The sequence below is a fragment of the Larus michahellis genome, chromosome 2 (assembly GCF_964199755.1).
Source record: "Larus michahellis chromosome 2, bLarMic1.1, whole genome shotgun sequence".
Lineage (NCBI taxonomy): Eukaryota > Metazoa > Chordata > Aves > Charadriiformes > Laridae > Larus > Larus michahellis.
In genome coordinates this window covers 154924032-154936738 of record NC_133897.1, presented here as the reverse complement: position 1 = coordinate 154936738, position 12707 = coordinate 154924032, and the positions used below count along the sequence as shown (strand labels likewise).

Genomic DNA, 12707 nt, shown 5'->3' with positions numbered 1-12707 from the left:
CACTGGTAATTATGTCAAATACCATTGAAAACTATGCCAAAATCCTTTTTTTCCTTCATGAGAAAAGAGTTTTAAGACAGAAGGGCTGTATATTTCTGTTCCTGTTTGCATTTTCTTTCTATATTTTGCTCGATGGGTGTTCGGTTTATTATGATAGCATAATCAGTGACTTCATTTGAATTATTTCCCATGGTGACTTCTGCTACCTGAAGGAGGGGCTCTGCAGTAGGCAGAGGAGCAGGACTTGGTTGTGCAGCTGAGTAGTTTATTGTACTCCACACAAGGCCTTCCATCTAATCTGTTGACTATATGAAATTGTTTTCTTTTGGCTATAAATGCTGGACTTAACTTTCTGGTCATTTCTGTGTATGTTCCTCCATGCAGGCAGAGGTATCAGGTGTCCCCGAGCACCTGGCCAACTGTGTGAGGCCCGACCTCCGCATTTCTCCAGGAAACAGCCAGAGCTGCGCAGCCTACAGAGGCGACAAACAGCTCTCCTACGGCTTCCTTTTCCCTCCTCGTAAGTTCAGATAGTTTTTTAATACCTAGAGGTTTTGTAATTTTCTTTTTTGTCAGGGAAAACCTTAGGTACAAAAAAACCTTCCTACCAGATATCAACAAAGTGTTCTTTTGAGATTGTTAGGAAAGAATATAGGTAGGAATTGTTTCATTTCCCCTGCTCTGGGCTGATTTCTTCATCCATGATGGCTTCTCAGAGGAGCTGCTTCTATACCAGTGCCACACAGGGGGCTAAATGGGATGGATACGTTATTCTTGCTGCACTCGCTGAGGACCAAGGGCCCAATGCCACAAGTTGCCCTCACGGCTCTGGTCCCTCAACTCTGCAAGAGCTGCTCCAAACTGGTGCCCACCTTCGCACACCGTAACAGTGAAGTGTCCCAGTTTAGTTAATAAAAATAAAGGAGAGCGAAGAATTGCACTGAGTAGGAGCACAACCTAGAAGACAATGTTCAAAAACTGTCCCTTTAAAGTCAGTTAATAGATACTAGCTTATATGAACTGGGAAACTAGCCAGAGGTTTTTAATTTTTAATTCCAACATCCGAAAGGTAAACATGTATTTAATTTATAAATCCATTTAGACTCTTGCACACTATGGTAATTTCTGACATCCTATAGAAACAGTGCTAGTAGAAAACCTGTGTAAATGAGTTTCCTGGATTCTCCTGGTGCAGCCTTGGAGCAGCAATCTGGGACTAGTAAATGTTGAAGAGACACCACTGTCTCACAGCTGTGAACTTCATTGCTCTGCCTTCCTCACTCAGTGGCTGAAATATTTTATGGTGGGTTTCTGATATGGAATTGGTGGCGCAGAGGCTTGCTCAGAACTAGAAGTCGATCCTGCAGTCTGCTCCCTGGAAATTGCGTGCCTATTTTGTAAAAGCCTGCAGAGAATCTCTCTGACTTCTGACAGTGCAAAAATAGATGAACTATAAAAATATTTTGAAATGGTTGACAGTTGGAGCAAAGATAAAATCCTTACCTTCCATGTCCAGCTGCCACATTAAAGTAAGAATAAATGTTAGGCATATAATGTGCACTTGTGAATATAGGATTCAGATTGCTGTTTAGGTTACAGTATTACTTTTGATTACTCTCTGAAGTAATTCTTATGTTTCTTGAATAAAACATAAAACATTTTTATGTTTCTTGAATTTCTGATAGTTCATTTTATTAATATTTTCCTGTTTTATTGTTTTCAGAATTAAGTTCCTCTGCAGAAGCAAAATATGATGCTTTTCTAATAACAAATATCATTCCAATGTATCCTGCTTTCAAAAGTAAGTGCCCATTCCATGGCTTTATTCTCTTTCCCAACATTTTTTTTTAATGATACGTGTGTTGGACAATGGAATGGATTGATGGGAGAAGTTTAGAACATAAAGTTCAGTTACCTGTAGCCAGCAGATAATACGTGTGGGCACCAGTATATTTCTAGGAATGGGCAGGCAAAATACCACAAGAAAGGTTTAAGCTTTAAGAAAGGCTTATTTCCCTTGGTGCTGGGCTAAGATAAGAGCATCAGATGTGCTGTAGTTCAGCAATTTTTCTTCACGCCACAGTAATTCAGTTTGTGTGAGACTGCCGAGATTTCCTTGTCTGTAGCCCAAGTTAGTGCAGCGCATACTCAAACAACATGTTTTTACTTCTCAACACAAGCCTGGGAGTGTGCACTTAGCATGTTGTTGTAGTTCAGGAACAAGTGATTATTTTTTATTTTCTATTTATACCCTTAAGAGGGAGACCAAACGTATTTATTACCTATAAAGAAAAAGGAAGAGAAAACCAATTTATGGAAAATGAGCAATGACGTAAAGCTGGCTGAAACTTTCAGTGCTGGAGGGATATAGTATTAACTTTTCTTTTGTCTGCACATCCCTTTTCTCTCTAGTTTTGCCAAGAGGTAGGAAAACCATCAGACTATTCTGGTGGCATTTTTGGCTTGGCAGGAATTGAGAAGCCTTGGAAGAATCTCAAGAGCCTGTTCTTGTGAGATTTCCAATTCAGATTTTAGGCCAGAGAGGTTTGGATAAACATCAAAGCCTACGGGAGGCTTTTTCTTTTTAACCAGAAAAGAGTGTTTTTAACTGAAAAACCTCTGAGTAGGAACAAGTGGTGATGTTTGCTGGAAATTGGAGCAAAGGCACTTAACTGATTACAGAGTGCAAAATTATTGGGGATTTCCCACTCTCAAATCACTTCATAAAAATGCTCTTTATGCTAATGTTAGTCTAAGCAAATTAGCCGAGATGCTGATCGCAGGAGAACAACACACCACCAGCAGCTCATTTTGGCTAGTGGCCTGTATCTTTATCACAAGTGGGTGAAAGATTCCCTGAGAACAAATGCTGGAACTAATATAATTCCTGGGGAGTCATGAACCACTACACGTGTGCAGGTTGCAGTGTAGAGAGCTGATTGTAAGATCATTATACAGAGCTTTTTCCACAGCAGGGAAAGTACAAAGTGACAGCTTTATGCTGTGCTGGCTTTGGGGGCAGTGCTGGCTGCAGAGAACCCCTCCTCTGCTTTGTTGTTTCTTTTTTTTTAATTCACTGTCCCATCCCATCCTCCAAGGCAATAATTCTGTGTCTATCTTTTCTGTAGCAAGTCTGGCTTAAGCAGCTCCCACTTTGCTGGAGCTGCAAGATGATGCCCCTGGGCTGGCCCCTCCATTGCACTGGTGTTTCTGTCTGTGTGGCTGCAGTGGGAACCCAAGTGGGGAACTGGTCCAGCTGGAAAACTCGGGGAGGGGCGGGGGGGCAGAACTTTCCTTTTGGGGCTATTTTTATTCTTATTGCTAAGGCTGATGCATTGGAGGAGCGAGCAGCTGGAGGAGTGGTACTGCCAAGTGGTTCCCACAGCTGTGGTTCTTTTTAGAGCATTGCTGGTGGGGCCCTCTGCATCAGCCTGAGCGAGGAGCTCAGGTGGCACCGGGCAAGTCACAGGACAAGGCATACGGGGGAACTTGCTGAGGCTGGCATTGCTGTCCGTGCCGGGGAACCACGGACTCAACGCACTGAGCTGGCAAGACAAAAGTTAAACTTTTACAAGCTTGAGTTGCTTTGTTTACACAGACTTCTGTTAGTGTTAAAATAAAAACGTGAAAAAAAAAAAGGAAAAGAATGATGTAATTGGAGATTAGTGTGTTTCCTGTCTCCGCAAGCATCTGAACTTGTTACGGTTGAGGCGGGTGTGTTGGGATGAAGTGCAATGCTCCTCCCAAAAGTCGCCGTAACGAGATGACAGACCATAGTTTGGTCATCCTTGACGCACCTAATGTAAAAGTTAGGCATTTTGTGTCCAAGGAGAATTTAACTGGAAGAATATGACTTTTGTGCTTCCCTTTCTTTTAAAATGTTTGTGTTTTGCTTTTAAACATGGTGCTGTTTCCTTTCTAGAATTAAAAAAACCCCATAGCATCATTCTCTGTAACTAGATAAGAAAGACAAAGGAAGTGTTTATAGGGACATCAAAAGTGTGTGAATAGCTGTTTCTACTGCTTGGTGAAGGAACAGGGAGCTCTCTGTGCTGTGTCTATGGCAATGCCAGCCTGGGAGTGGTACCGTGCATTTTCTTTATCACTGGTTGGGGAAAAAAATCAACAGAGAACAAAGAAGTCTGAATAGGCTTTATTGACCAAACTGAATGAAGCTGCAGTAAATCTGTAATGCTTAGTCTTTGATTTCCCCTAACATTGTGTAAATGATGTCCACTGGATTTTTATTTTCAGGAAAAAATATTGTTTACAATCTTGACATATTTTAGCTTATCCGAATTTGGGGGTGTTTTATTTTTTCTTGCTTTTTTTCCCTCACAGAGGTATGGAACTATTTCCAAAGGGTTTTGGTGAAGAGATACGCCACTGAACGAAACGGAGTCAATGTTATAAGTGGACCAATCTTTGACTATGACTATGATGGTTTACATGACACACCCGACAAAATAAAACAGTAAGAGTTTGTCTTTACATTGGTTTGGTGTTGCTTCTCTTAATGGTGGCTTTATCTTAAACAATTCATTATGTGCGCTTTGTTCAATTTTGGGGAGGAGATGTAATTTTCTAGCACTTTCTAATTATTGTTCATCAGGACTGTATTGTTCATCAGGACTGCCCCTGTAGGTAGGACAGTGGTAAAAATAAGGAAATGGCAATTCAGCAGTTAACTGCTCACCTTGACTTTGAAATTAAGTGTTCATTCATCTTTGAGATTAAGCTGAATTATGTTCCAAAGAATCTATTTTCTCTAAAACTCTCCAGAACGTAAGAGTTGACAACTGGATACCAGAGCAAATCGTAGCAGTGCTATTGAGTTAGATACTCAATTTTGTTAATTCAGTAATGTTTTCTCGCTATGTCCCTGAACCGAAGAAGCCTTTCAGCACTGGTGTGTAGTATTTCTATAACATGGTATCAAAACATGAACTAATTGAATGCTCATTTTCAGACCGTGCCTAGGAATCAAACACATCTCAACAACGTATGTGTGTCCTCACATGTAGGGGAGGGAAGACCATGTTGTTTGTGTAACCTTCCTCCAAACAGGTTTATCATTTGTGGATAAATGTTTGCTTTATTCCGCCAGGTTTGTGGAAGGCAGTGCCATCCCCGTTCCTACTCATTACTATGCCATCATAACCAGCTGCTTAGATTTCACTCAGCCAGCTGACAAGTGTGATGGACCACTCTCTGTTCTCTCATACATCCTTCCCCACCGGCCTGACAATGACGAGAGCTGCAATGTAAGTTCTGCTGCACTACTGTAGCCCCATGGCAAATACGTCCCTGGGACACGTGAAACCCCATTACAGTTAGATACTAGTGCTCGCTGATGTCTTGAATAAAAGCATAGGATAGGAGTCTATTAAGTGTCATGTTCAACTCATTAGACAAAAGCACTCCTCCATAATATCAGAGAAAATATGGAACTGTTAGTGCATCTAAAATTGTCTGGAAGATCTGACATAGAGCAGGTTGGCAGTAAACAACCTGTGGTTTCTATGTTTTGGCAGAGACTGTCAGTGTAACCTCAGAGCAGACTGGGGGGAGGCCGTGTGCGTAGATGCATTGTGCTGGCAGCCAGCCGGCTGTTTTTATTGAGGTCTGTTTCCATATGCAGGTACAATGTAGTCTGTCTGTTATGGCAGTCTGAGTGCATCAGACAGCGTGATTACATCCAACCCACACAGTATTAAAACTATATGCTAAAACCTGCCGAGGGCAGAGTGCCAGCTCTTGCTGCTTCCAGAATGTGTCTTGATTCATGGGAAAAGTTTGGATTCTCATTACCAGAGATGACCAGACACCTTCCTGGTTCCTTTCCTATCTCCCTTTAGGATGCAAGATCCTATAGTGTAAGAATCTTGGTGAAGTATAAAGGCTTCAGTCTGATCAGCATTGCACACTCGGCAGCTGATCGTGCGGCAGGAGAACGGTCAGGTCCCCACGGGCTCCAGCGTTCTGCAAGGACAGACGTCCGTCCAGGCAGCTGTATTTAGACTTGTCCTTCCGCCTGAACTTGTTCTCCCATTACACAGCTGTGCGGATTCCTGCACACAGACACTTCACTATAGGCTGCCAGGAGACCGTTTCCTGAATGAACGCATTAATGTTATGAATTTTGTATTGGCACAAAAAGTTAAGACTCCTATTCCAGCTACAGGCAGAAATAGTCATTCCAACTCTGTACACAATTCACCTGGAACACTGTCTCTTTCTCATTCATCAAACATCGCCTGCTTTCAGGTCCCTCTTTTTAAAACCACGCTTTTGGAGCGGTATCCCTCTCTATTGAGCAGGTCTGGCATCCCCCTGTTTGGACTCTTAACTGCTTTGGGCAGAGATGTCTTCCACCAGAAGTCTCGGAAAGTCCTACATATATATTTCATCGTGGTTTCTCTCTGGACTGCTTTCATCTGAATCAAGATCCAGTTGGTGATCTGGAAGTTACTAATCTGGCAGTTATTAGTGCCTCTGTCCTTGTATCTCTGCCCATGTGTAATTTTATGACAAAGTCAATTTTTTTTCCTCCCTATATTGAATGTCACGGTCCTCTTAAACTGCTGAAATCTTTTTTATGAACTATTTAGAATAATGGCCTCTTTTACTCTTTGATTTCCTATATTCCAACCCAGGCTTCTTTTCTCTGTAGGTCATGCTACTTATGGTGTATGTATTTACGGTTCTGGGATGAACTTCAGGTCATCAGCAGATATTGGTCTATGCTTTTTACATTGCAAAGAACCACTCCAAAAATATTTAAATGTAGCTCTTGAACGAAAATGCAGTTAGGCAAAATTTTGCCATTCAAATACAGTGTCAGTCTTACTTTTGCACATTGTGTTCCATCTTATTTGTTCAAAGAAGTGATTGTGTAAAACCTCACATACTTCATGGATGAAATGCATGGATAATATAGGAATTTTTCCTTAACATCTCCACAGCTTTCTTTTAAGATCTGAAGAAATATTAGCTTTCCCTCCACTCTGCTCTTGTTGCACACACTTTCTCTCTCTTCACACGGCTGTTGGAGAACACCACTACTCTTCTCATTTGAATTTGTTCCATTTCCAAACTGTGTTTATTCATGGTGAGGTTATACCCATTTATTCTTGTGTCAACATTTTTCTATGGCTTAAATAGCCCTTCACTGAGCTTCTTTGGGATTTACCCTAGTGATGATTTATGATGAATCTCAAGGCATATACTTCTCTCTATTCATGGGAGACCCAGGATCTTTTTTGCTCCTCTTGTAAGAGAGGATGAGCATTTTAGTACCTTCCTATGCATCTGTTCCGGTCTGAATATTATTATTTTTTTTCGGAATATGAATGAGATAAAATTCTCCATCTGAGATCTCAAAATGAAAATTATTTTCTTTCCACTGGACACAACTTCTCTGGTACTATCTAGGATTTGCTTTTTCCATAGCTGTTTTATAATGGTGGCCCACAATCATACATAACTAGTAAACCCAGGTCCTTCTCTTCTATCTGCTGTTTCACTTGAGAAGCTCCCAGCTTAGCAAAAACTTTTGCTGTCAATGCGGATAACCCAATTTCATACTATTCCAGGGACTTCCCCATCTGCATCCTCTGATATGCTATTTCAGTCTTCCTCTGTATTGACACGGGCTCCCAATTGTTTGGGGTTTTTTTGGTGGTTTTTTTTTTGGTGTTTTGTTGGCTTTTTTTTTTTACTAGCACACTTATGACCTTGGCACAAAAACCATGTATGAAAACATTACAACAAAATCCTTTCCAAGGCCAAAGCTGGAGGAACCCTACTAGAAACTTCCTCCAGGCCTCCATTTTCTCTTTCAGCAAAACCTTTAAATTTCTCTTTTAATAAGCGAGTTCCTCACCCACCTGTCTACACTCTGACTATGTTCAGCTTTCCAAATAATAATTTGATATGCAGAGAGATTCTTTTGTCCAGAATGTCTGGTATCTTCTCCAGTTGATTTTAGGCAAGTCTCCTAATTGATTGCCTATTTCTATTTACTTGCATGTTTTCAATTGTTATTTTCTCCTTCTGAGACTCACTGTGCTGTTGAGGTGAGACTAACCAACACAGATGGATAAAACTATAATTTTGAATGTGTACACTTCATTCGTCGTTCTGCGGTAATATAAAACCACCTTAGCTGATCACAGTGTTTATAATCCTTGCTGCTGGACCTGAGGTTTTATGGGCCAGTTGTGGAATGGAAAAACTTAAAACCTAGATCAGTTGATTGATTTTCTGGGGTCACGCAAATCCTGTCTCGTTGGACTTGGTTTAAAAGCAATCTCACAGTCCTGTGATTTACTCATATTGCAGATCTCTTGCAAACTCTTAGGAGTCCTCCCTGTATTCAAAAAAGTGAGCTTTGTGTAGCAATAGGACTTCCCTCTGAGCTCTGTAAAATGCAAATTTCCTGCTCAGAAGGACGGCTTGTAGACAATGGAAATGTGACAGTGATTGCGTTTTGCAGTAATAACCCTGCTGAGGCCCGTTTGCAGACAAGCAACCTGATGGCCAGGCTGAAGGCTGAGCTAGAGGCTTCCTGCAGCCACCGCATGGCACCAGGGGCGAAGGGGAGCAAGCAGGGCATGTTCCCTTCTTTTCCCTCTTAAGCTGTACCTCTCTTTCCATGCTCCAGACCTGGTTTTGGGCCTCGTGTTGCTAGCGTCATGAAGAAGAAAGGGGTTCTAGAGCTGAAAATCTTCAAAACAGACGAGTTCTAACAGGGTCACGGACGTTTGCTTTAGAGCAGCCAGCTGTGACCTAGCTGGTACTTCGTGTCCTCTCTGTGCAAACGATCACACTCACCCTCCTGGCCTTTGCCGGGAGGCCCACTGCCTGTGGCACATATGCTGCCTTGGGTAGGCTTCTGGCATTGCTGAAGCTTAGTCTTGATCAGTGAAAGAATCTTGCTGAGACCGTCAGAAAAGGTCTCATTTTCAGGAGTAAGCCCAGAAATAGATTTTTACTAGCAAGATTTCCAAGTAACACATGGAGTGCAAATGCCCGGAGGCACAACCCTCCATTCCTAACTTGCTTCCCCGACAGCGCTGTAGATGTACCAGCCGGAGAGGCCAAAGGGGGAAAAGTCCTGTTTGCTCTCTCCTCTTCCCACGTCTGCTCCCCGCCGTGCAGTCCCCGGAGCTGGCTGCAATGCTCATGGGACATGTCGCTGGGCTGGTTCATGCACTCAAGCAGCCAGTAACTGCAGTGTTTTGCAGAGCTGATTTTCTGATGCGTTAGTGAGTTACATTAGTTTGTGGATGGCTCCAAAAAGCACCAGAGCTGGCACAAGGCATGCAGCAGGAGCAGTCCCTCAGAGAGATTACACGCATGCAACCCAACCGCGATCAGTCTGGCAGCATCACCTTCCTGATTTACTTTTTCTTTTCTTCCCATATTGGTAAATGGTTAGTCAAAGTCTTTTTTTCAGTGAATAGTATGTATGGTCTACTAACAGGTTTTTACAGGTACCAACATAAACCGTAGTCCCAACCGTGTAATGAATCGTAATGGTCTCCTAACAGTAAAGTGGAAAGATTAAATTAATATTGTGTTAGACGAGATGCTGGTCAGATGAGAACAATGCATAAGGCTAGGGTTCAAAGCTAAACAGTGCAGAGTTTGGGCTTTGGTAGTACACAACTGATTAAAATGGAGCTCCTTCTGTAAGATAAAATAATATGTAGTGGCCAGTGGATCTTCTGAAAGCATATGGCTGTTCTTTTGAAACACCTGCAACATGGGGACAGCTTTTCCTAGATGACTATGGTCATTGTCTCAACCCCATCCTAAAATGGGTCCTGAAATAAATTATTTTACATGTTAAGTTTCAAATCTGTTTTCTTGGAACTTGTTTACCTTAGTCATTCTCGACTAGGGCACAGAGATTCTTCAAATGGACCCAGTGTTTAGAAAAGTCACATTTGCTCTTGGAGCGGATTTTTTAACATGGCATGTTATAAAACTTTTTTTTTTATTTTTTATTCTTTTACATTTCAGAGCTTGGAGGATGAATCAAAGTGGGTTGAAGATCTTCTTAAGATGCACACTGCACGTGTGCGTGACATCGAACAGCTCACAAGCTTGGACTTCTTCCGAAAGACCAGTCGCAGCTACACAGAAATCCTCTCCCTAAAGACATACCTGCATACGTTTGAAAGTGAAATTTAGCTTTCTAACCTTACTCAGTGCATCCTTTTATCATCTGGTGTATATTTTTATATTGTTTTTATATTTATTAATTTGAAACCAGGACATTAAAAATATTAGTATTTTAGTCCTGTATCAAATCTTAAATATTAAACCCTTGTGTCATTTGTTTTGTTTCTCTAATGTTTAACATAGCTATGTCTCTTGGTTTATTTAGTAGCGCTTGTAATACTGCAGCTTGAGTCCTTACTCCGAGCTTTTAAGTGGTGCTGCAGGATTTGATACGTGCGTCAAGGAAATATTAATTTCCCATGCTCCTTTACCACACTTGTAGTCCTGTACTGTGTATCAAAATACTGAACATGTAAAATTACATTAATTTACTGTTAACTATGTGACAAACATATTTAAACCCTATAGGCAAATAGCATCTTAAATATAATAAACCACACGTTCAGGTTTTATAATGTGTTTTGATTTCCTTTCACAGGGACATTCGGAGGGACTTGCGGGCAGCTGAGTGCTGCCAGATCTCTCGTGTGGATCTGAAGGCAGAGCCCTTCTCAAGAGCTTAGGTTTGCTGGTAAGGGGACTGCCAGGAGCTCAGGTGCCCTGCCCCAGTACTCAGCAGTCAGACCATAAAACAGACGGCCACAGTAGTCATTACTGGTTAGGTTTTGCCATAGGGACAGAGCTGCTGGGGGAGAGGAGGTTTGTTGGTTGGCTTGAGGCCACTTGGTACTGCTCTAGAACTGTGGGGAGGATGCAAGGTGACATCTGCTGTCACCAGTCAGGCTGCGTCGCGTTCTTTCTCCACCGCTGCTGCTCTGGGCTGGTTCCTGGGAATACCTGTTCCATCATCTTTTGGTTTGGCTTTAAGGGAAGCTGAGGTAAGGCAGATGCTGAAGGAGGTGACATTGCTAAATACCCAGCAGTGGACTTTTACCCGGAAGGAGAAAATCTGATTTTCATCTTCTTGGCCAGAATTTGCAGATTTTTTCCCCTCGTCTGAGTCTGAGGCTTAATGCCAGCCCTCATTCTCAAAGGAAGCCCCTGGGCCTGGTTGCACGTATAGAAATTCTGCTACTGTGAACCCCATACGGTGCACATGATTTACAACCATCACCTACCTGCTCAAGTGGGTATCTAGACAGTGACCTGATTTGGCTCGGACAGCTTTTATAGAAGGCATATGGTACGGAGTATTAGCCTTAATGTAGTTAGATGATGTAAAAGATAAATTACTGTTTGGAATGCCTCTTGAGGCTGAAGCCACTAGTGGCACTATTACGAAGCCATCAGGTGGGGTTACAGATTTTCTTCTCTCTGCCCAAGTGGTTTGTGTCTGTTTTCTCTTCGAGGGTTGCAAATGCTGGAGGGAAGCGGGAAGGGCTGGAAAGCATCTCAGCCATGTACGCAGATGAATATCCAGGTCTCTTCAGTAAAATTATTCTGGCACAATTTTAGCAGCTTGCATCCCTGTAGCACCATCTAAGAGGAATTAGCAAACTGGAATTAATCATGTTAACACTGATAATAAAGTTCTTGTGACTGGTAGACAAAATTTTGTTATTCTAGGTGTCAAATTCTGTTGAAGTTAGAAGAGCGTAAAACTTGAATGCTTTAAATTCCCCCCAAAATGTTAGGATGGAAACTCTAATAACTGCACAAAGCTCTGGGAAACATCCTATTCTTGCAACTTAAAAATTGTCTCTTGTGGTTGTCTGGTAGCACAGAAACATTTTTCTGTAAGCTTTTGGCAGGGCTTCCTGCCATGATAAACTTTATGTTCTTACATGTGCTACAAAAGGGTATTTCCTCTGGATTTAAAACAGTTTTCAGTTAAGACCTAATTTCTCTAACACTGACTTTAGCAATGATGTAATGTGGTTGTTCATAAACTAAACCAAAGACCACCACTACTGTGTTTCTTTAACATTCGTCTGTTGCTTTGTTTGTTTGTTTGTTTGAATTAAAGCTAACAAATGATGTAATTATTTTATTTTCTCCCAAAGTAAGATGACATTTATAGCAAAGGAACATCTAATCTCTGAAAGATACTCTTGTTCTTGTGTTCAAAGAAGTTTGCTTTTGAAATGCAATTAGTGATGATTGTTGAGAGAGACAGTTTATCTCAGTTTCGCTAAAAAATGATTAGTGTGTAGGGAAATGTGATTTTTTTGCTCAGCTGCCTACTGTGAGAATAAATACTTGTAATTTACTTCTACTTACTTGTCTTCAGCCCTTGGCCCCGTGCTCTGGGATGGTACTGCTGTTTTATTTTACCGTGCTGGCAGAAGTGGCTGTGTTGGGGAATGTTTGTGGCGACTTCTGTGAATTGCACGGAGATTTTTTTTCCTGTTGAAAGATGCCTTATCAACACAAAAGCTGCAGTGCAAAACTAAAGCCTTGTAAATCCCTCTAAGCAACACGAGCTCTGCAGGAACAACAGATGTTTTTAAGGAAACTTATAATTTCCCTTTGGTGTTCATCAGGGTGAATGTTAGCTTAGGGCAGTGTGTAGCAAG

At 41.7% G+C, this 12707-nt stretch overlaps 1 protein-coding gene across 10 annotated transcripts in view; it reads left to right on the top strand.

Annotated features, from left to right (window-relative positions):
- The window catches only part of ENPP2 (ectonucleotide pyrophosphatase/phosphodiesterase 2), a 74933-nt gene extending 64287 nt beyond the window's left edge, over positions 1-10646 (top strand). For all 10 annotated transcript variants that reach the window (XM_074577721.1, XM_074577722.1, XM_074577730.1 and 7 more), the window contains 5 exons: positions 385-520; positions 1724-1801; positions 4342-4474; positions 5108-5264; positions 10030-10646. In XM_074577721.1, coding sequence (XP_074433822.1) covers positions 385-520; positions 1724-1801; positions 4342-4474; positions 5108-5264; positions 10030-10200 — 675 coding nt within the window. In that variant the 3' untranslated portion in view covers positions 10201-10646. The remainder of the gene's footprint in view (positions 1-384; positions 521-1723; positions 1802-4341; positions 4475-5107; positions 5265-10029) is intronic.
- Positions 10647-12707: the final 2061 nt, after the last annotated feature.